The sequence below is a fragment of the Ambystoma mexicanum genome, chromosome 6q (assembly GCF_040938575.1).
Source record: "Ambystoma mexicanum isolate Mex_15411 chromosome 6q, UKY_AmexF1_1, whole genome shotgun sequence".
Lineage (NCBI taxonomy): Eukaryota > Metazoa > Chordata > Amphibia > Caudata > Ambystomatidae > Ambystoma > Ambystoma mexicanum.
Genome location: NC_090937.1, coordinates 1588651303 through 1588675908, shown reverse-complemented (window position 1 = coordinate 1588675908; position 24606 = coordinate 1588651303). Strand labels below are relative to the sequence as shown.

Genomic DNA, 24606 nt, shown 5'->3' with positions numbered 1-24606 from the left:
CGGCTGAGTTGTTAGATGCTGCAGAGACGCGAGCATGGATATGGGCTCTCTTCTTAGTGCGGACAGAGAGCCGGTATTGCCTTTGGAGCAGGCGGCATATCAGTTTGTCAGAGGATGCACAGGACACTAGCCATTCCCTCTCAGCCACCCTGCACTTGCGTTTAAGGGTGATGAGGTCAGAGTCATACCAGGAGTTGCACTTGGCTTTGGGCTTCAAGCGGATCGTCATGACAGGGGCAAGAACATCAAGAGTATCAGAGATAGAAGAGTGGATCATGGCAAGGGCTGTGTCAGGATGTGAGTCAGCCAGAGGAGGAGGAAGGGGAGAGAAAGTGGCAGTGAAAGCCTCAACTGACACACGCTTCATGGGTCGGATGACCGAGAAGGTATGTGGCAGTGCTGGAGTTGGCGTAGAGAGGGAGAGATGGGAGGAAAGGAGAAAGTGATCACTCCAGGAGAGAGGTGCGGTGAGGGGGATAGAGAGCAGGAGGTCTGAGGAGTTCAGAACATCCAGAGTGTGGCCCACAGAGTGAGTCAGGCCAGAGGGGAGAATAGAAAGAGAGAGAGAGTTACAGAGGTCGCACAAGAGTCCAGAGGAGGGACAGGAAGCATCCAGGTGGATATTAAAATCTCCAAGAAGGGGGAGTTCAGTGTTCAAGGCCAGGAGGGAGGAGGAGAGGCCTGCCCACTGAGAAAGGAAGGAGGTGATCTGACCAGGTGGCCGATAGATAGTAGCCACGGTAAGAGAGTGGCTAGGAGAGAGAAAGAACCTGCATACAAGGCATTCGAAAGAGGAATAGGCCTGCATAGGAATAACCGAGGCAGGAATCCACTCTGGGAAGATGAAGGCTACACCCCCTGCAGAACAGTTGGATCTGAGCACGGAGAGGACCTTGTAGCCATCAGGGAGGAGAGGGTCAAAGCTTGTGACAGAGCTGGCCGTGAACCATGTCTCGGTGAACAGAGGACATCGAGATCAAGTTTTTCCAGGTGGCGGTAGATGTCAGTGGAGTGTTTGACAGCTGATCGAGAGTTGAGAGTGGCAACATGGAGAAGACTTCCGGGGAGGGGTACAAATCAGAGGTATGCCCTGCAGAGGTGCAAACGGAGCCAGAGGGGGGCAGCAGGGGAAGGAGGAGAGGGCAAGGTAGTCAAGGAGGAGGCAGAGTGGGGAGGCAAGGAAGCTGAAGAAGGGAGAGAAGGGACAGCAGGACAAGAAAGGAATTTGATCAGGCATGGGAAGCATCTATCAAAGAGAAGAAGGTTGGCCTGAGTGCCTTGGACCAAGAAAGTGCCATTCAGGTACACATTAATGATGACCTTAGAGGAGTTGAAGGGGCCCAGGAGGGCCTCCCACCGGGTGCCACCATTAATGGGAGAAGAAGTGAAAGGAGAGAGCACAGAGACCATATGAAGAGTCCATAGGTCTGGCGAATGGGAGGGTCTATCTGGAGGAAGCACTGGTATAGGTGTTAGCAATAGGGAGGCCTGGGTTGGAGACCAGGATGTCCTTTTTGAACCTCTTCCTACCAGACTTAGTGAGGAGAGCAGGATAGTCGATAGAGAAGCAGTTTGAAAAGATAGAGAAACAGAGAGCACTAGAGAGTAGGTGGAGGAAGAGGAGAGAGGAAGAGGGGTGGAGGGGAATGGTGGGGGGATACAAGTTGGGCTGCAAGACGAGACCGAATGGGACAAGTCAATAGTGGACGATTGACTAAGTAGACAAGAACTCAGATGGAAGAGCAGGCAGAAAACAAGGCTATCCCGTAAGCAGATCAGGTTACCAGGGCATCACGAACAGAGCAGTCATTAAAAAGAGAACCTAGAGGAGGGTAGAGCACAGCAGAACAAAGAACAATATACAAAAGAACAAAGTAGTCAACAAAAGCCTAGAAGAAGGAAGAATTTAGCAGAACACAAAGCAATACAGTGCAACACAGGGCAGTCAATGAGGAAGAGCAAAGGGAGCACGTGGGTGCAGGAGGCTGGGGAAGGGGGGTCGCGAGGCACACGTGATAGGGATTTGCAAGGGAACACGCACTCAGGGAGGCGCTGCTGCGGGCAAACCGCACACACACGCTGCAGCGCAAGAATATCCCTTTTACAAATGCACAACTTACTGTGCCACGGAGCACCTGTCCTCACACCAGCACCAGAGAAGTTGACGTTGGTGTTGACTTTTGATGGTGGGGATGGCCTGTGGGATCAGAAGGAGTAAACGCATGTTGGAGCATGCTTACCTGCTGTATGAGCAGGGGTTTAGGTCCTGGATCCTCCTGGTCCGAATAGGTCCAAACAGGAATTGCCCTTTTCTTCGTCTGCCCTTCGCTTCAGACGCCCTTGATCTAAGAGTTTAGAGCAGGAGCAGAAAGGAAGAGGCAGCGCTAAGAAGGTGAGTGGTGCTTAGGCCAGGTGACCTAGATCCACTTGCACCTGCTCCCCATCTGCAAAGGAAAAGAGGCTGAAGGGCTCCTTAAGTAGAGAAAAAGAGTGGCAACCAAGAAGGCACCAGGTTGGCCTACTTGAGTTTCAAGTATTTGGCAGACCAAGCCTTCATGAGGGTGACAGAATATTTGGAAAAACATGGTGAATACAGGACTGTTCAAGTAGGAGCGAGGACTCCTGTTGTGACATCAAAAGTCGCACAACCATGCACAGAAGCGTTCTGGACGAGCGTCAAGGCTGAGCATGAGAACATGGATTGTATTTCAAGATGGGAAGATGTCTCCCTTTTATAGATTCAAACACTTTGCAAGACTAGTCATCCCTCTTTTAGAAAAGATGAGAGGAAAATAATTAGATAATCCCATTTGCAATGTGTTGAACTCCAGGAGGTTAGACAACGTCCAATTGCCCCACCTTCCTTTGATGCCACTATAAGCAGGAAGCCAAACACCTCGCAAAAGCCGGACAAAAGAATCCATGACCCGCCCACAGAACACCACTCAAACACTGCTGCAACAAATCCAAAGCAGCCATACGCAATGCAAAAGCATCCCATTCGCTCCAAGAATTCCATACCGCACAAAATTGTGCACATAAACTATTCAACATTGCCAAGACCCTCTACCAATCACTATCCACACCTTCCACAACTCTATCCACTGCAGTATGCAACTCCGTCATGGACTACTTCAACTCAAAAATACACCACATCAGGCAAGGCCTACCCACTACTCTTCCACCCCCAGCTCCCAGACATACCAACACATGGGACATCTTCGACCCCATCAACACCGATACCCTCTTCACCCTTACTGCCAAAATAAAGGATGAGCACTACCTAGATGATGCATGCTCACCTCAAACCACATCCAATTACATCACCGCCCTTACTCCCCACTCACTAAACATCACCAAGTCCTGTCTTGAATATGGCATTATCCCATCTACACTCAAAACTGGAAAAATCGTATACCTCATCAAAAAACCAGCTCGCAACCCATTGCTCCCAGATAATTACCACCCCATCACTATCTTGCCATACCTTGCCAGAATCATGGAACACTTTTTCACTATCCAACTGCAACAACACATAGCCACAAACAAACTAGCTTTCAATCTGGCGTTCAACCTGGACACAGCACCAAGACCTCTGCACTTAACATCCTCGATGACCTGCACAACATTAGTGACAAAGAACACAGAGCACTACTCGTACTGCTTGACCTCTCTGCAGCCCTCCAAGCCATGGACCGCACCACATTACTCTGCATCCTAGCCCAAAGGTTAAACCGCTCAGGCACCGTCCTCGGCTGGTTCACCTTCTTCCTCACTGACGAAACACACCTTGGGCCTCATTACGACCCAGGCGGTAAGTTACCGCCTGGGTCGTACCCTTACCACCATGGTGGATGGTGGATTTACTGCCCCATTCCAAGGTGAGTGGGGCGGTAAATCCCCATTTCCCATTTTACCCTTCCCCATTCCCATTTTTGCCCCATAGAGCATAATGGGAGTGGGGAAGGCGCTAATTACGCCACCGTAAATTACGGTGGCGTAATTAGCACCATGGTCCCTTAGCGCCATGGATTTTAACGCCTGCAAAAAGCAGGCGTTAAAATCACCATGGCGCTAAGGGACCTTGTAATCAGGCGTTAAGGGTCGGCGCCGTTTACGGCGCCGTTAACCCCTTAACGCCTGATTCGTAATGAGGCCCCTTTGTCTCCATGCCCCCCTTTCGATCTCATCACACTTTCATCAAGTACAGCATCACACAAGCCTCCTCCCTATCCCCATTCCTCGACAACCTATATGTTGAATCTGTTGGCCAGACCCTTAACAAACACAGCGTCCATTTCCACCAATATGCAGATGACGTGCAAATATACTTCCAAATCTCATTCCCCTCACAGCTCCACATGCTGAAAAGCTGTCTCGCCCCCAACACCACCTGGATGGCCACCCCTCAAGCTCAGCCGTTCCAAAATAGAATAGCACTTTATCTCCCCCCATAGACACGAACCTGAACTCACTCCCTGAATCATTGAACTTATTACATACATCGCACACATATATCTCTCCACACCTGTCAAATCCTTTGGTTTCATCACCGCCCCCCTCCTTTCCTTCACTCATCACAATGCTGCTGTCACCTAAACATGCTTTCTATAACTACACCTCCTATGAAAGATCAGACTTATCCTTCCTCCAGACGTCTTACACACTTGTTCTCTTCAAGCTGGACTTCAGCCATGCTCTCCTCACTGGACCCCCAACAGCACCCTTGACTCATCCTCCAACTACTCAAACAATCATACTACACCTCAGCACTTGCCCAGCTATTGCCCATCTCCATGAACCGCATAGAATTTGCTTTAAAGGAAGCTGTTTTGTTTTCAATGCCATCCACCATAAAACCCCATCTTACTTTCTGGACAAACACAAACCAATTACCCACACAAACACCAGACAAGCAAGCCAGCAGCTCCTACACATTCTGCTCATCACACTAACATGCACACAAAAGCAAGAATTTACCCAGTGCGTCACTCCAGTCATGAAACACCCTACCGCTACACATCCACACTGCACCCTCCAGCACCACTTTCTAAAAGATCCCCAAAACATGCCTGTTCCCACACATAGCCCAGCCCCTCCACCTCCCCTGGTACCACTTATCTATCCTAATCCCCCATTCGATCCTGAAAATATTTTGTGACTTCAATATCACTTCTCACCTATTCAGCCTTTGAACCTTGTAAGGCACGTCAAGAATGCCTGTTTGGTTAAACATTACAACTGCAGTATTAGCATGCTGGCAGGTGGGATAACCAACTACATTCTGCATATATTCTGTGCTTTTCATCATGCATTGTTCATGCTAATGTTGAAAATAACATATATGCACCAATTGCCCCCTTTTCTAAAATATTGTACTGAATAACACCTGTTATGCAACTACTAAGCGCTATAGTCTACACTGCCACTCTCCTACCTTGGACGCTCCCACTCACACTCTCCAATCCCTCTTAACTACTCGCTCTGAGCCCAGTGACACACACCACCCCACTCCTTTAGGAAAGGTGACAAGATGAGCTGTCATGTTTCCGAGCCCTGCTGTATCCAAAGCTGGAGTACCTCTGCCCATTCCTCACCTCCGCCTCCATGCCTCTGACCCGCTCCAGGGGCAACCCCAGGTAGCTGTTGCTCCAAAACTAGCAATATATTTGTGTCATCCGCTCCCAAGATCACCTCTCCAGCTCTGATCTTCTCCAACAGTTGGAACTTCAACCCAACCTCCGGGATGGAGAGGCAATCACACTCATTGTCCATCCCCCGGCCCCACAGCAGGCTGATCTCACCCACCCGCAACCATCCTTTAATACAATCCATGTGTTGGACTAAGCCTACCATCGCCTATTTGTCGCTTGCCTGTCCTCCTCACTTTCCTATCCCCCAACATGCATCCTTATTGTATGCTCCAATCATGGGATAAGGATTTCCCTCTGCATTCTTCAATACCAAGCCCTCCCTCTGGAACCATCTACTCGTCAACATCAGACTCGCCCCATTGCTTCTACAGTTCAGGAAACATCTCAAGACCCTCCTCTTCAAGGAATGGCTCCTCCTTAACACCTAGGTCCACACACCCGGCACTCCCCACCCTACCTGAGATTCAGCAATCTGCTCCCCTGGTTGCCTGTAGATGCCCTGCTGCCAGTTGCCCCCTCCCCCGGCCCTCCCCTGATAGCTTCCCACTCCCCTTTTCTCTGCTTCCCCCACTGTGCTCTTCCCCCTAAGGTTGTAAAGTGTATTGTGCTTCCAGAAGCTATGTCCACGCTCAATATTAATACTAATAATAGTTTTTGTCTCACAATGTTGACAAGTGCATTACAATCTGATCAATTAATCATATAACTCATTTTGTAATTGCTGTAGTTAATGGAGTGTGCACTCACTATAGCACAAGTTGTCTATCTTTCTCACCTTTCTTTATGAAATATATTGATCATGTGCAGTAAACAAAGTTTAAATGCATCAGACTGAGAGACCACAAACTGGCCAACAAAGCTCAAATAAGATACCCCGGGAGGACACTATGGGCCTCATTACGAGAATGGAGGTAGCCATGGAGCTATTAGCTCCATGGCTGCCTCCGTTCTGGGCTCCATTACCGGGTTCCTGCAATGGGGACTTACCAGGTTACTCCGAGATGAGAGGACCCGGTAAGTCCTCCATGCAGGAACCCATCCCCATTCCCATTTGAGCTCCCATAGGGCTCAATGGGGAGGGATGAAATAACGGGCAGAGTACAACTTGCCCGTTATTGCCTCCCTCTTCCCCTCGCGGGACCCGGAAAGCAGATGGAAAGCTCGTAATCGGCGCTCCCGGATTGAAGGGGGCCGGCCCCCTTCAATCCGGGAGCGCCAGGGTTATAATGAGGCCCCATGTCATAGAAGTAGTGACTGCAATATCCTCGATCAACCAAGAAAATTAGCAGCGAGAAAAGTCAAACATACCTATTCATGTCACCGAAGAAGAAACAGTGCACAGAGCAATGTGGACTTTTAGAAGAGCTGAAAACCAAAATGATCACTACTGGAGAGAATGTAACATTTTATGTGTCTGATGTATTTACTTTGTCTAAATTGGTATGCCAATAGCAGTTGCTTTGTACTGTATCATGACTACAGAAATGACGACAAAACGATTCGACCGAGATAAGAAGGAAGTGCCGGAGACACAGTGGCGGCACTTACATAATGGGTGACGGGGCGTCGACCCGCTGCTGATTATGGATGAGCCAACCCAGCCCAGTGAAAAAACACTGAGTCCTCCCCCAGTTGCAGCAAGCAGATGAATGAGCGATCCTGTGCTGGCTTGACTATGAAAGGGAAATGTGGTAAAAAAATCTTCTCAGCGGGAAACCACCCTGAACCCTCCCCCTTTTTGGTTCGTGGTCCCTCACTGCACTCGGTTGCTGCTGCATATTCCTGCGAAACGTTTACACCCTTCAAATAAAAAAATTCATCAGCTCCCATCGAGGAGACACTTAAGACTCAGTGACGTTTGTTTAAATGTCGGGAGCCAAGTCTCCATGGAATGAGGGGATGGAAATGCTGCTTCTTAATTTCTTTGGATCCTCATTCATTTACCCAGCCCATTCCAAGCTTTGGGGCCATTTGTGTTGCACAGTAAACCTCTTTGAACCTTATCTCGCGAGTCTTGAGTTGTCTGCGGATTCTTCAGCCGTGGCGTGGCAGGGGCAAAAGCAGCCAATAGAATCATGTGCAATACTTCTCCCTTCAAGGTTATTGCCGTGCATTTAGTTCCAATTAGAGAGGGTAAAGTTTCACTCACATAGATACACAAGAGCACTCTTATAGGCCGCTGTCTATGCTAAATCAAGACGTAAAGGTCCTAACGGCATTACTGGCAAGCCGGATTCCCTGATACATTGTGACAGGCTTTGTACCAGATAGGAGTACAAAGGTCGTCAAATCTAGGTAGGCTCCAGTATGTCATAGACAGATCCCAGACTATCTAGTGGTCTCATTGGACGCAATCAAGGCCTTCGATTCAGTCTATTGGCAGTGGATGGTAGCCTGCATTCGAAATATTTGGACTGGGCGCTGGGTTCGATTGGTGGGTAAAGCGGATTTATTCTGCACCTGTAGCTAGGGTGCACACAGGCAAACATGTGTCCACGACTGGAAATAAATGCAGGGGCACCAGACAGGGCGGTCCTCTGCCGCCAATGTTGTAAACACTTGCATTGGAGCCTCTAGCAGCCTTTTTTACGAGCTGAGTTTGTGGAGGCGGGAATGTTATTTGATGGAACTCGACATGTATCTCAATGTATGCTGATGACTGCCTCATGTATATAAGTGACCCTGAATATAACCTACCTATCATACTGGGAGTGTTTGATAATTTTGCAAAAGTTACAGGTATCGCCTTCAGCAGGGAGAAGTCCTGCATTTCCCTGCTTGCTGGGCTCTGCACACAGAGATCAGAAGATCTCCTACAGTTAGGGATTTGATGGGAAATCCAAACATTTAGGTATTTGGGGGTTAACATAAGACACCAGGCTGGCCATATGCATGTAGCCAATACGATGAGAGCAGAGCAAGGGATTGAGGCGTCTATTCGTTTGGGAGTCAGTTGCCACTCTCCATAATGGAGAGAGTTGCTTTAGTCAAAATGGAGGTACTCCCTCGTTTGCTATATTTCTTTGCTACTGTTTTTTTCTTGATCCCACGATCCTTCTTTAAATCCTTGGACCCTCTCTAGTAAATGGGTTCCTTTGGGGCAGAAAGCAGCACAGAATTGCGCTTTCAACACTGCAACTAAGGCATGTAGACGAAGAGGTCCAGTTGCCGGGGTTTGGATTATATTACTTGGCGGCCCAAGCACAACATATAACTAGCTGGTTGGTTGATGACGAAACATTAGATACCTCGTTGGTGTGGAATGTCGTGAAGCCGGTGTTCCTGAAGGGGGCTTTGTGGATTGCAGATTGCTGCTTGTCGGGCACCCCACACATGCCGGTTTTGGGAAGGAATATGTGGGATAGGATGTGCAGGATTTTAGATCTACAACGTGCATATTCTCCAAATATTCCTCTAGCCGCGACCCCAAGCTGCAATAAAGGAGAATTGGCTGCGTTTTAGAGATGGGAAGGTTCAGGCCTTGCTGCCTGGGGAGATGTCTTTATAGACGGCGTATTTAGAGATTTTACTGATGTGGTGGATGAGTACGGGAAAAACAAGGGACACTTCTTAGGGTACATGAGACTTACTAATTTCACTAAGATTCAGTGGGCCATGTGGCCAGAAGAATCCAAATTTGAGAATACATTGTCCACGCTATATGGAGTAGAAGATGCGCGGAAACCAGTGACGCACCTGTACCAAAGCCTACTCACAGGTGCAAGCGCCCGAGTGGAGCGAATTCCGAATATGTGGGAGGCGGTATTGGGATGTGTGTTTGAAGGCAAACAGTGCGATATTGCACTATTTTTTAGGAATATGTGATTTCGCTTGCTATAATTGAACATCCTTTATAGAACGTCCTTGACACCTCAAAGGGTTGCACGTTTTAATAAACAGGCGTTCCCCCGAATGTCCATGGTGGGGTGGTGAACCAGCAAACTTTCAGCATATGTTTTGCATGTGTCCTAAAGTGCGCGTCTTCTGGCTCCAAATCCAGTGTGTGATGGAAACGGCAGGTGGGAGCCGCAATGGTTGCACCCCTATGGAATGCCTGCTTGGTATATACCCCGCCCAGAAAAAGTCATATACATGGTTAAAGCTATGGATTTGGCCTGTGTTATTGCAAAACGCCGGATAGCTATGTCGTGGAAAGCGATCTCCGGCCCCTGTTACGCAGCATGGTTGAGACACTGGCCCTCATTAGAAGGTTGGCGGAATGGGTTTACCGGCACTGGTAACGGCGCCGGTGCCGGTAAACCCATTCCACCCTACCATGAGGTCTCCTCGCGGGACCCGCAATGGGCGCCTGGAAAAACCATGCGTCCATACCGGGTCCCGCAAGGACACCAGGGAGCTAACAACGGGCCCATCATTAACAGGCCCGTTGTTAGCTCCATCCCCATTCCCATTGAGCCCTATGGGGGCTCGAATGGGAATGGGGATGGACCGGGTCCGGGTTCCTCGGACAGGGAATTACCGGTTCCGCCAAGGTTGCGATGGCCCGGTAATTCCTCATTCGAGGAACCCGGGCCCAGATTGCGGTAAGGAGGCAAACATTCCGCCAAAAGCGGCATGGTTACCTCCAACCTTCTAATGAGGGCCACTGTCTGAGGTGTTCGAAAGCAGGAACAGTATAGAGCCGTGAAGTGCGGCGTGATGGAACCGACGACAAACGTGCAAGCTTGGAAGGCACTATTGGAGACCGTGCTGCCACACCCTGGTGATAAACCGCCTTGAGAAAAGATAGGTCGTGTAAACAACTTTGAGAATAATATAGACATAGGTCCACTGTTTCTGATTTCCTGCGCTCCGTGGTTTGCATAATCTTATGACCCCGATGCCTCACGTTTTCGATGTCCCCAACTGCTGTATCATCAGCTGCCTTTATCTGCTGCATTGACCTGTCGTTTTCAGATGAGCATATTCCTCTGCTACTGCTCTGTTGTTGCCCTTGTTTTGTACTGTTTTTATGTTTATTCAAACAACAATAAAAAGCTTTAATAAAATATATAGATAGGCAAGAGAATAGGTTTCAAGTTGCTAGGTTCGCTGTCACCCCTCTGATTTCCTTATCCCCCTTGGCAATAAGTATTGTTTCACCAGACTACTCTTCAAACCATTCATCTTGACATTTTGTTACCCCAAATGTCTATTAAATACTTTCAAATATTGAGAATACAATATGCATTCTGTAACTAATCAATTGTGTTGTGTTACCTAAGTCTTGTAGAGTGCGTAAGTGTGGCCTTGAGGCACAGAGGGCCATTCTGAGTGCTGGATGGGCCACGCGTGGTCGCCCTCAGTATGGGAAATGAGTGCTGTGTGGATTACAACCGAGCTGCAGAATTTGGATATCTTTGATTTTGCTGTGCTCTCTGCTGGGTAATTGTTTCATGCCATTACCTCCTGGAAAGATGGCACTTGTAATTGTAATGCTTTATACTGCGCGAATACACAGGCGGAGTGCTTCAAAGCGCTTCAAGGCGGTAAAGGAACAAGGGAATACAGTAACCATTCTTAGGCCTTCATGTTTCTGAATGATCTAAGCAGAAAACTAGCCTACTAGGCCTGACGGCATTTCTCGTAGTCCAAGTGCATTAGTGTTACAGTTTCGACCAAGCTAGGGAGGGGGGACAGAGAAGGGTGTGGGGGTCGGGACAGGACAGACAAACTTACTAGTCCTAGTACATTTAGTTAATGCATGCATACAGATGGTGGTGCGAGGAAGAGGGCGTGGGAAGGTGGAATAAACGCGTCCAGTCCAACAGGGCCCTGGGTTAAGTGCATAGAGGTTGACTCGCTCATGGAGCGTAGGCAGAAAGTGCAGTAGTGCTGAACATAGTTCAGTGGCCCTGAGGCAAGTGCAAAGACTGGCGGGGGGAAGGGGGTGCTTGGACCTGTGAGGCTCTGGAGGTGAACCGGGCAACCAGTCAGCAAAAACTGAGCAGAGTTAGGGAGGAGAGGGAGGATGGGGGGAAAAAAGAATGCAGGTTAGCACGGTAGAGGGAGAGATAAGGAGCAAGAGAAGAGGAAGGTCTTGATGAGTGGAGAGAGGCAGGGAGGCTGTTCCAGAGGGAGGGGCCTGCAGAGGATAAAGATCTACCCCCAAATCTCTGTTTGTGAAAGAAAGCGGCTCACCCGCAGAGAGTTGGAAGAGGCCGAGCGAAGGACTCTAGAGGCAAATGCATCCATCCAGGGATCTTAGTGTACTCTATGGAGTTTCAAATTCCAGTGGTTCCAGTGAACCCCTCTTCCCACTGAGGTAAATAAAATAGCATTTATATTTTATTTCATTAAGTATTGAAATTGACATGAATTTTAAATATTGTCATATGAGTTGTTGATGTATGTGTCTTGAAGTGTCTTGAAATGTATTCAAATACATATGTAATTAAGATTGTGTCAAAGGTTTGTTTTTTCAGACCACTACACATAAAAAAAGTCAAAAATAGCATTGTGCTGGGTAACATTAAAATGCATTATCTGTGCCTACAGATTCGGTATGCAGTGATTTTGTCGAATTGAAAACAACGAATGCAATTTTTAACGAACCCAAAACGTCTAAAAAAGAATAAAGAATGTTTTAAAACGATATATATGTTGTAGTTGGGAATGGGAATAGTAGTTTTGGGGGTGGGGGAAAAGTGTGAATACAAAAAATGGTGGCGGTTTGGGGGACTCCACCCAAAACAACAGAAACAAATGTGTTCTGTTTTTTAAGACCTTTTTTGGTTAGTTAATAATTCATTTGTTGTTTTGTGATTCATTAAAATCACATGTAGCCAATGATTCAGGTTTTGTGGGGTGGTCTAATAATTATTTATCTAGTTTCCAAACTCATATCACTGAGAATGACATTGCCTGAAGCAGGGTTCTAAGTGGCGCGGCCTAACTTGAAGTCTTCTTCTTATCTTCCCCCCACCTCCAGCCAGCAACCAACGCGTTTCAGTAACCGCTGCCTCCAGATGATTGGACGATGCTGGCCCCATCTTCGAGCGTTGGGTGTTGGGGGTGCAGGATGTGGGGTGCAGGGTCTTGCTTCCTTAGGTAACTTCCTCAATTCTATACCGGAACCATTCTGGACAGGAATCGGGCCCCTGGAATTTATCCATATTTTATGATATGATATGATATCGCATTTAAAACACAAGTGTTTTAAGCATGAAAAGTAGTGAACATCCGTGGTTCTTAAGCAAGGCTCATATTTTGGTATCACTAGTGAAAATGTTGGTTGTATAATTTTCGGTGGTCTTATTTTCGAGTTTCTATTTTAAGAATGTATTTAGCAAACAAAATGTCGATTACTTTTAATATAGAGTTAAAATGTATTCTTACCCTAAACACTATTTAACCAAACCCTTTTGTGCCCTCACACTATTGTTTATCCAGTTTTTAAATGGTTGGGGGATCCCATTTGCTCCCCTTTTAACAAGCTAAACGTATTGAAACAAGCTCCCCCCCTTTTTTCCTAAGATCATAATATCTGATTATTCATATAACTTGTAGGCGTGTGGGTTTCTAAAGCCCAAATGTACATGGGAGAAACATGAATAGTTGTAAACCATGACACTGTTCTGAGACCTGTACCAAAGCTCCCACGAATCCCATCCACATGCTTTGGTGTACCTCTTCCTTAAAAAAATAACACATATGATGATATATGATATGATATGATGTGGCATGTATACACATATGCCAAATCATGACAAAAACGCTTTTTAGGGATTGTAGGATGTATTTGACCATATTGTAACCTTTCCATTAAGTTACCTAACCAGGATTCGAACTTGCAATACAGTCAAACTCTGTTTACAGGTTATTCATCGTTTAAATGTCTAAATTGTGTCCTAGAACCTTCATAATAAACTATGCTTAGGTTTTCACTTTTGTAAGATTTGTTGAATAATTGTAACATTCTCTTGCATAGTTTATAATTATTTTATTCTATATAACACATGTGCCTTTTGGAACGGAAATTCATGTACTTCCGAACTGGTATAGTAATTACTTGATCCTATAACACAATATAATTGAAAATAAACATAACACTGTACATGTGCTACTTCGAGCATGCAGTTGCCCAACTTCTGGTGCTCATTACAAAAGTGTAACGTCCACCAGCTTATGAGCCGGGCCCACATGGGATATTTATTGCATAAATTACATGCAAAGTACTGTCCGGGGGAAATATGTTTCATTTACTTACCTACTTAGTACTTTGTTTGTATATCACTCCATGATCATCCCATGTGATCCCAACTTACGACCAGGTGGTATTTTGAAAATGGACGTTATTTGAAAAAACACATTTTCTTAGGGTTACCCCCACACTCATGTAAAAGTTCACTGCTCTCAAAGTGCAGATACCCAGCTGTAGGTGAATGACTGCACTACTCTGTGTGTACAGTTTGGCAGATATCATACATTTACTGCACTGCTCCTAGAAGGCGACTGCTCTGCCCTTAGAGTAGAGTTGTGAGTGATCATAATATGGTGTTAGTCGCCCGTTGCACGGGCTATATATGTCGGGGCGGGGGAAACATCATCCAGGTTGCTCAGAACGCGGCCTTGGATCGTGGGATTAAGCCTGCTATCTGAGACACCTGATTGACTGCACCCGCCCCGGGTGCTAATGCAGTTTCTCATCTCTCAGAGTATGGATACATTGCTGTCAACTTACAGTTGCACCACTCTCACAGTGTGATTGTATGGCTATTAGGTAGAGAATGCATGACTTTGGAGAGCCCATGCGCGGCCACTCCCTGACCTCTTTGTACCTTCATGGAGTGTTTAATGCTCACTGTCGCAGTTCTCTCTTCCAGCTCGCAATTGCATGCGGTTGCAGGTGCTAGAACTGGACCATGTTACGGAGATCAACCAAGAGGTGGCTGCTGAAGTTTGCCGCGAGGGGCTGAAAGGGCTTGAGATGCTGGTTCTCACCTCAACACCCGTCACTCCTAAAGCTCTGCTTCATTTTAACAGTAAGTACATCCAGTTGTACCGCCTTAGAGTCATGCAGTTCATCAGTGGTCACATTATGTCCATTCCACTGGGTGATATAAATTATGATTGTTGGGTGAAATTGCATTCTTGTGCTGTCTTAATTGAATGGTGTAAAATTGCACAAGGGATGTGTTGACCAAATGGTGGGGAATTAGATGCCATGACTGTATGTACTGGAGTCAGCAAGACGGTCTGCTGTGTTGTACCAGGTTCAGGGTTGTGAGCAACCAGTTGGTGGCCTTCCAACCTTCAGCTACACCCCAAGAGCTTCTGCCAGGGGGGTCTTGTGGATGGATGCTGGGAGGATGTTGTCTTTATACGATGTGGCTTTGAGGGTGGCCAGGGTTTCTACCAGGGCCTCTGTAGACAGTATCTTGAATGGTGTCCAGGGTGTGGCGATTTCGTGAGGAGGGACGTGAGGTGGGTCAGTGGATGCAGAGCTGGTGTGTTCTTGCGAATGTTGCTTATTTTGTCAATGAAGAAAGTGTTAATGGCAGTGGATTGCTCTATGGAGTGTGGTATTGCAGGGTTGGGTAGTGGCTGACACCGTGCTTGACCGCTTTAAAGATGAGGTGCTAATTTATCAGACTCTTTGGAATTAAAGACTTATGCCCTTTCCTGATATTCCACTGGAATGGGGGCTGATTCGAAAGACATGAGGATCTGACCTTTGCTATTCTTTGTTTCCAGTGGTAAAACCCTCTCTGACATGTTGCCTAGATTTCCATGCTGTAATATATGCATTTACAGTTGTCTCTATCCCTTCCTCTAATGTCAGTCGCTGCAGCAGTTAGAATGGAACTGTATCTTTATTTCTTGACAGACTACAGCATAAGAGGATTGTGGGTAAGCAACCGTGACATGCCCAGAATTCTGTGGAAGCCGTGAGCCTCCATAATACCAAAGCTAATTGTATTGTTATGGTTATTTGCACAAAGTAGAGCAGTCATATAGGGTTATGCGTGATCCCGTCAGAGCTCAGTTCTTTTCCATCTACAGCTTTGATAGCTTCAGATCTAGGTTTCGTCCAAAGCGGAATTACCATGTATTTCCAAAAACCTGCCGTCCAGACACCTCCGAGTAACACTGTCATCTGTATTAGTCCCTCCTGACAATTCCCTGTGAGAGTATATCTTTTACAAAATTGGTAGAAATAATTAAGGTGGAACTTGGTCAGTGGATTATAGGGAAGCAACTGAATTGGTAGAAATAAGTAAGGTAGAACTTGGGCAGAGGATTATAGGGAAGCAAGCCCACCTGTGTCTTCCCTACATCTCGAGGGCTCTGGCGATTCCCACCTCCCTCAGCTCTCTTCTTGTTTGGCCAGTGGTGGATAAGATGGCACCTGGTATGACAATAATAAGGCAAATGAAAGCATCGTCCTCCTCTCTCTCACCGGGCGTTAACAGGGCCCAAACTCCTCCCAGCTGCATGGGTTCTCCTAAAGGATGTTCCTCCCGATGAATAATGGAACGATGAGCGGGGCCAATCATGACGGCACTTTTCATCCCCCTTCAATCATTCTCTGATATGATATGATAAGTCATTTATTACACGCCTGAACACAAGTGTTTCTAGGCCTTCGTCTGGAGTAGGAATGATATGAGCAAGCGCGTATCTAAATTATTCTCTCCCCCCCCTCGCAGAAACAAATGTTGTGTAGCCTCGTCCTCGGGATTTTAGCAACTAACGCCTCAAACTGAGAAGAATGGGGCTGAATATCGTTGTGTTCCTGTCTGATATATAATAATTCAATATGAAATAATTAAGCGCATTGCTATTGCCTGTGACATATACACGTCGCATACATGTGTGGACTACTCATAAATTGCAAAATGCATTGAGTGATATATGATTGAAGAGAGTGGGACCAGCTCTAACTAATTTAAACATGGGGTTTACCTGGATGTTATGTTATGTTATCTTGCATTTGTATAGTGCCTCCTACCATAGTTCATGGCATTGAAGTGCTTTGGCTGATGCCATGAGAGGCAAAAAGGGAGTATTATACATGCATTCAGTAGTGGTAGGAGCAATCAAAGCCGGGTAGATAGTTTGCATGAGGGCTAGATAAGATGCACTGGAAGGCATGATAAGGAAAGTTTGGGGAGCTAATTGGACTGAATTTATCGTGGGACTCAACTGTATTCTACGGGGTGCAGCGCCACGAGGAGAGATGGCTGTAAGGAGGTGTTTGCTGTGCCCGGGATGTATGTCTGGAATTTACTCACTGCATGTTGAGCCTCGGCATGCTGAAGCCATGCCAAAGAAAGCACAGGCGGCAAAGCCCTTCTACTTCCCTAGGGCCCCCAACAGCATTTGAGAGGGGCTGTAGGTCAGAAATGTTCCAAATTTGCAAAAGCTCCCAGAAAATTGAGCCACAATAACTCACATGTTTTGGTTTCCTGGTTTATGTCGTAGATACCAAACACGTAGGCTTCTGCACAAAATGCTTAAGGACACAAAGCCTGACTATGGCCAGACATTTGAGCTTTGGTGGGCCAAACCATGCCCGAGAAAAGCTCAGCGTGTGAAGCCCCTCTAATTACACCCCTAAAAATGCGTGCCTTGTGTTGAGCCAAATGATTTGTGGTTGCTTGCAGAGGAGTGGTTTTAGAAGTGCCCATTATATTTTGTTGACAGTAATCACCAAATTCTGTCTAGAGAGCACTTCCTTCTTTGAGTAAATTATAAATGCACTTGATCCATTCCACTACATGGGGAATATCATTGGTTTTCACAATATTTTAGGGTAAAAGACCTACCAGTATCTTGGAATCTTAGTTGAAGTACAATAGTACCAAGGCCCAAAGTTAAAGGAATGGTTCGGTCAGAAATTTTTATTGGCCCTACGGGTCGGCCATGTGTTTTTAAGCCTAAGTCGCTCGATATTAGAAAACTTTCCTATGGACCTTACCAGAGTTTTCGTCTATTAAACGCACGCGAAAACAAGCAGCAGGACGCAGTCGTTTTGTGATAATCCTATCACTTGCCCCATCTCCCTGGGTGACCTGCTTTTTCGGCACTAAATCATATCCCCCGCACTGAGCATGACATTATTAAAACATTCATATTCCATGCCTCTCTCCATGACGTTACTGTGCTGCGTAGGCAAACGCGCCCAGTCGTCTTCTACGCGACTTCACACAGAACCCGGAAACCAACACAGATCAACTCACAACACAGCGCGCCACAATTCGGAATATGAAACTGTACTTTAAAATCAAACAGCAATACGGTACATTTGGTAAAGTACATTTATTTGACATTAAACGTTTAGAGAATGTTTAGAGAATATTCAGCAATTGGCATATTAAATCGGAATGGAATTTTTTTTCTTTGCTCTCGATCCGCAAATCCTCTAAAGTTTATCGTGTGTCACGCGCTGTTCCTTTATGGTACACAGGGTGTTGGTTTTCGTTAAAAGAAGCACTTTGGTCGTACGGTGAATCGCAAGGATGTTCCATCAACTAGGCACTAGGCCACCGTAAAGGTTGATATGTTGCTTCTAGCCACTAGTACTGCATAAGGGCATATGGGCCCTTGGCGAACGTCCCATAAGATAGTCAATGTAGTGCAGTTGTTTACAAGAAGCTGCAGCTGGCGATTGAAGAAACCATCGGCCGGGGTCTGGAATAGGTGGCAGTCGCAGTACGGTAGGATGTACCTGTTTTGAAAACATAAAAATTGAAATTAGTCTCGCCAGCCGGTCTTTATTACTATTATTCATTTTATTTATTAGGGCCGAGGTGAAACTATTGCTTGCGAGGATAGTGCAATGGAGTATGTTCAGCTCTAAAAGCAATGCGAAAACTGACGAAAGAAATCGAGGTTAACACACAAAGTAATGATTTATTAACGTTGAACCACTGAGAAGCGACTATTTGTCTACATGCGTGTCGAATGGGCAAATGCATGCCCATGTGCCCGGTTGAAAGACGATCCCACAAATGTTTTACTTGCTCTTCATTGTAATATGCCACACAGAACGAACAAGTACAACTTAGCCTGTCTTTAACTGAACGCTATTGTTATTATATTCCGGTATAAAATCGTCTAAAGAGTTACTTACATTATATTTGCCATTTCCATTGTCTGAGTAATGCAGTCCGTAAATTGCACTGTTTGTGGCAACGATTTTTCATATACTGAACTAACATGAAACTCGGTGTAGTTTCAGAATTTTCAGCCTTATCGTCTCTTACGTTATTGCACCCCTCCTTCAAATGAAGTCCTTTCGGCATGGTCCCTGTCTCTCAAGGTAAAAAAATAATAGAACCTTATACTGCCAGTGCGAGTCGTTGGCCTCTTCAGCCCGCGAGAAAAAAAATCAAAGCCGCTGACCTTCACTCTGCATGAGCGTACATTCTTACTTTGCAACATCCCGTGTAAAGCCATCTATGAGAACTTGAATTTTCGACTCCATCTTTCTACTAGGCCTCAATGTGCTAATGCGAACTGGCTTCTCTCCCATTTGCAACGCCTCGCTTGGCGCGTTCTAAGGCCCCCAATTTTGTCCTCGTTGTCCGCGAGCTTTGCAGCCCTAGAGAACCATAACTATGGAGACATTGACTTTTTGGGGGAAGGTCAGGAAAAAGTATAAAGTACCCGAGGAGTAGAGTTGAAAGTGAGATTTATTGTTTGTTTGTTTTATTATTTGCAATGCGCAAGCCTCCCCTCAGTTAACAGTGCGCAGCATTTACATGAGATTGCAAATCTTAGTTACAGCAACAAAAATATATACATAATCATACTGACAAGGTCAGCGATATGAGGTGAATAGAGAGAGAAGTCAAAGATGACACCCAGGTTGTTCGCCACCCAGGATGGTGAAGGGATGGGTTAGGGTTAGCATACTTTGTATGTACACTGTGCAATAACATTTTTTTCAAAAAGACAATGGCCCTCATTACGACCCTGGCGGAAAGGGGTTTACGCCGGCGTAAACCATGGCGTACCTTTCCGCCCGACTACGAGTTCCCGTAGCGCCATGGTGATTTTTACGCCTGCTTTTTGCAGGCGGAAAAATCCATGGCGCTACGGGACTTGTCGTTAATTACGCTGCCGTAATTTACGGTGGCGTAATTAACGCCTTCCCCACTCCCATTATACCCTATGGGGCAAAAATGGGAATGGGGAAGGGTAAATGGGGATTGGGGACTTACCGCCCCGCCAAGGTCGGAATGGGGCGGTAAGTCCGCCAACCCCCATGGCGGAGTTGGCAGCTTTGCGCCATGGACCATGGTGCAAATTGCACCATGGTTCTCCGCCAGGGTCGTAATGAGGCCCAATCAGATTACAATGATTTAAAACGGGATTTGTACTTCTCATCTGTACTTTAGGCACATATTGTGGAACACCTCCAAACCTCCTGTGTGACAGAATTCTGTCAGTCCCCTCAAATCTCTTGATGGAGTTGTATCGAAAACAATCTTCTCAATGGCTTTGTGTGTCGGTGAAGATGGAATCAACCACTTCTTCTTCCGTGCCTCCTCTGGGGACAAAGGGGCATGTTCACATTGGTGGAAATGTTGGTTTTCTGTCCAGCGGTGCACGTTGGTACAGTGGTGCATCAGTGACCGCCATTTTTCAAGTAGGATTTCCACTGACCCTTCACACGTTTTGGAGCTCCACCAAAGATGGTTGCTGATAGACCGGGACCACTGTGAAATACTTTCCAAACCTTTTTTTTCCCTGCAGCTGAGATTTTCTTATTGATTGATTTAGCAAGATGCCATACGTCAAATTGATGTTTAACATGTGGGAACTGCTCTCTCATTGTCTTGACTATTGAAACATGTCTGTCCGTGGCTATGAGGTGGATGTGCATTCCCCTCGATTGTAGATATTCCAATGATTTTATAAATCCTAGTTTCTTCATGGTCACTGAGGATTTACATTGGGACACCTGCACGACCACCAAACTCACAATTTTCTTACTATCCATGTCCTGAAAGTGGTAGGTGCAGTACTTGGCAGAAAATCCAGGGCTGTCGCACTGTCCATCGCCAGGTAGCCTGAATCGTTTGCCTTCGAATGTACTTTCTAGAGACAATTGTTCAATTTTCCAAGCATCACTAATGGCCGGAAATAGATAATCATGTTGGTATTTGTAGCACTGCGTTTTAGAAATGAAATGGAGTCTCACAAACTGAAAGAAAGACTCTAAATTTCTAAAACTGGACCCACTAAAAAGTGAGGCAGCTGCACACAGTAGATTGCCTGCTGGCAGTTTCCCCAGCATCGGTTGTGCAGACCATGAGAACGTATGATGTAATGTACAGGCGGCATGTATTTTGACGTTACTGCCTTGTGTTTGACGAGTCACATGAATCAATGGCTTCCCACATACTTCCCCTCCAACTGAATGCCCACATTTCAGCATACTTATAATATCCATCAAACAACTGTCGAATACTATGTATTTGCCCTCTTTTATTAGACTGTCATCCTTCATCACAGTTGTTTCGGACTGCATCGTTGCGGACATATCACCAGAATTGAAACTAATATCGCTGATATCAGGTTCTGATGTGTCAGTGAATAGTGCTGCTGGTTCATTCTCTGTCATTTCAACATCTGTTACTTGAATATGGGAGAACACAACAATGTCGACAGCTTTTTGGGTGGCATTTTTTTTGCTGGTGTAGATTGTGTGAATTGATCTGCGACTACTTCAGAGCTATCTTCAATACATCCAGTATCATCTTCTTGTGGTGGTGCAGTCGCACTGTAGCAATGGTCCAATAAAACTTTACTGGATTCGCCGGACACATTCAATTCATGTTCTAGCCATTGGACATGAGCATCTCGAGTCTGAACACGCTGCGCCTGAATTAATAGTTCCTCCATAGTGTAAATGGTCTGGCAAGCAACATCTCTCATTTGCTTCCTTGTCTGTGTATGTATAGTTCGTACACCCACGGGTAACTAACAGATTGGAAAAGGGATGTTCAGTTTAAACACAAGATAAAGTATAGTACAATTGACAGAAAAAATACATAATATAGTCCCCAGCAAAAAACGATTTCTAAAAATATGACCTGTTTGTAACTAACCTTATTTTTGTTTCTTTTCTTTGCAACTTTCTTGATTCGAACTTCAACATCTGCACGCTGTTGCTCCGATTCGTTTCTGCATGTCTTCCCTTCCTCTTGCGCTGCAACGACTATATTTTCTGGATCCGCATAGACAGCATGGAATGACGCTTCATCGACTCCCTGAAACATAGTACTTTCATTACTATGTATCACAATATTGAAAACATAAAGCACACGTGAGGACGACCACACAGGTACATCTCAATAGCGAAACACAAATTAAACATTGTGTAGAACAATCAAACGACAGGTATTCGAGCTCTGATGATCTAGTTCGATGGAACTGTCAGTATCCATACCTCTGGCTCTGCATAGACTGCCATGAATGATTTTATTGGAGAGGGCGTCTCAGCAACTCCCTGAAACACAGTACTTGATTAGTATGGTTTTCAATATTGTAAACATAACACACACTTGGTGTCGACGGCACAGGTACATATAAAGAGATAACCACAAATGATGCATTGTCTAAAAGAATCAATGGATACCTAAATATGATCCAATTTAATCAACTTATTTCTCCGATTTATTTAATCTGCATCATCTAAATGGGATGTTGTGATTGGAGAGGAACCTCCGTCATCTGCCTGAAACACAGTACTTGCGTTAATAAGGAAATAGTATAGCAAATGGAATCACGTTATATGATCACGCTCGATGGAGCTGTCAGTATCCATACCTCGTGCTGCTGAAGAATATCTATGGATGTTGTAAATGTAGTGCGCACTTCCGAAAGCTGTTGTGCCGATTCATATACACATGGTCCTGCTTCCACTTCCCCTGGAATTACTTGAATGTCAGGCTCCGCATCAAGTGCAGGGGTTGCGGTCCATCTACTGACTGAAACATAGTACTTGCATTAGTAAGCATTACAATATTGAAAACATAACACACACTTAGGGTCGACCGCACAGGTACATATCAATGGCTAACCACGAATGAAACATTGTGTAGAACAATCAAACGACAAGTATTCCAGCTCTGATGATCTAGTTCGATGGAGCTGTCAGTATCCATACCTCGTGCTGCTGAAGAATATCTATGGATGTTGTCAAAGTGGCGGACGCTTCAGCATCTCCCTGAAAGACAGTACTTGCATTAGTATGGATAACACTAATTATAACTGAAAACAAACACCAGGGGACAACAACTAAGGTGTATATCAATTGGAAAGCACTAACCAAACATTCGGTAAAATAGTACACAATACATAAAAACTATTACTTGACATGCATAAAACAAGTTAGCAGAATAGCTAAGTAAGATTACCTGATGCGCGCTAGAAGTGGTTGATAACTGCGGGCACGTCATGGACGTAGAATGTTCTTGCTTCAGATTCAGTGGATAGTCAAGCAGTTGTAAAGGTAAATTATTGTTTGATAATGAAATGCCAATATTAAAAATTGCCATGTAAGCCGACAGAATACTTGAGAATAATGCTATTGAAAATGCGCAATATAGCACAGTTCCCTGTGCTCATGAATAGATTTCCTTTGGGGGTTATAAAATCGAAAAATAATTTATTGATAAATTTCATTATTCAAAAAGCTATACACTCATATCAATATCGAAAGTATTACAAGGGACACAACACCTAAATTAATCCATTCGGCTACCTACACACTACCGCAAGGCCTAAAGCTAAATCTGGACACTTGACTCACCAGTGGCGGAATGTGGACGAATAGAGTTGGAATGGCGTTTGCGAGAAATTTTCATGTCGTTCCTCATTTATTCTTCTTTGTTACCCAAGATTTGGCATATATGTTCGAGGAAAAGTGCCGGCTGCAGATGCAGTATCGATCACCCCTCTTGTCCTCAAAGACTTGTTGGACTCTACTTTCAAGCTCTTCCAGTGGATATCCGCAATGTCTGACCCATTCTCGAATTCGATCAACAGTTTTAGGGAATACATGCATTGTAGTGCCTTCAGATTTAGCATGGGTCTTCGAAGGGCAACCGCTAATCGAACAGGCAGGCATTGTTGAAAATTCTGAAAAGTAAATATCAAGATTATTATAAAACCTTGATGAATAAAAATGTCATAAAAAAGTAAATGAACCATACCATGTTCAATGCAAGGTTTGTGTTGGTCGCCGGAACTATACCAGTTCATCAAGTGCGGCTTAGTATTTGCATTACTTTCACAAATTAAAAAATGATAGAACTAAACTCTGAACATGTGACTCGTCCCTTGGATGTACTGTCCTGCACGAGAAGGAAACATGCTTACATTATAGACACGACCCGCGAAGGATGCAATTCGATGGCAATTTCCACAGATGAAAATAAATAGATCTATTGATAGCATAACAATTGAAACTCAAGTCAATAGCAATGAGACCAATGAACATAGCACTATTGAGTACTCTACTTGCAAATAGATAGAAATTTAAAAATGACCGAAATATGACTGTGATACATGACCTTACCTTGACCAACAAACAGTTAGATTCAGCAAGCCCAGTAGTTTGTGGCAGGAGAACAGGTAGATGGCCACAGCTAGCACACTGACGAGTTTGCTGGCAGCGCTCACAGAAGTTCACAGATAGCATGACGACGAGCAGATTAGCATCGATCTCAGTGGTTCTCAGGTAGCACATTCAGGAGTTGACTTGCAAAGCACAAAGATGTTCTCATGAGACATATCAAGTGGTTTATAAAGTATTAGAAACAGGGGTGTGTTTGTGGATGAATGACGTGTATATGTCGTGGTATTATGTGGTTTGCCGGGGGGGCGGCCAGCTTGAGGGGGGATCCTGGCCAGAGACACGGGGTATGAGGAGGCCATGTGAGCAATGGCCCCTGGGCGTGGGATACCTTTTGAAGTGTACATGCTGTTTGGC

General features: G+C 45.4%; 1 protein-coding gene across 3 annotated transcripts in view; it reads left to right on the top strand.

The window, feature by feature from the left end:
* Positions 1–24606, top strand: part of FBXO41 (F-box protein 41) — a 785122-nt gene that overhangs the window by 733860 nt on the left and 26656 nt on the right. For all 3 annotated transcript variants that reach the window (XM_069632312.1, XM_069632313.1, XM_069632311.1), the window contains exons 10-11: positions 12586–12704; positions 14480–14638. In XM_069632312.1, the coding sequence (XP_069488413.1) occupies positions 12586–12704; positions 14480–14638 (278 nt within the window). The remainder of the gene's footprint in view (positions 1–12585; positions 12705–14479; positions 14639–24606) is intronic.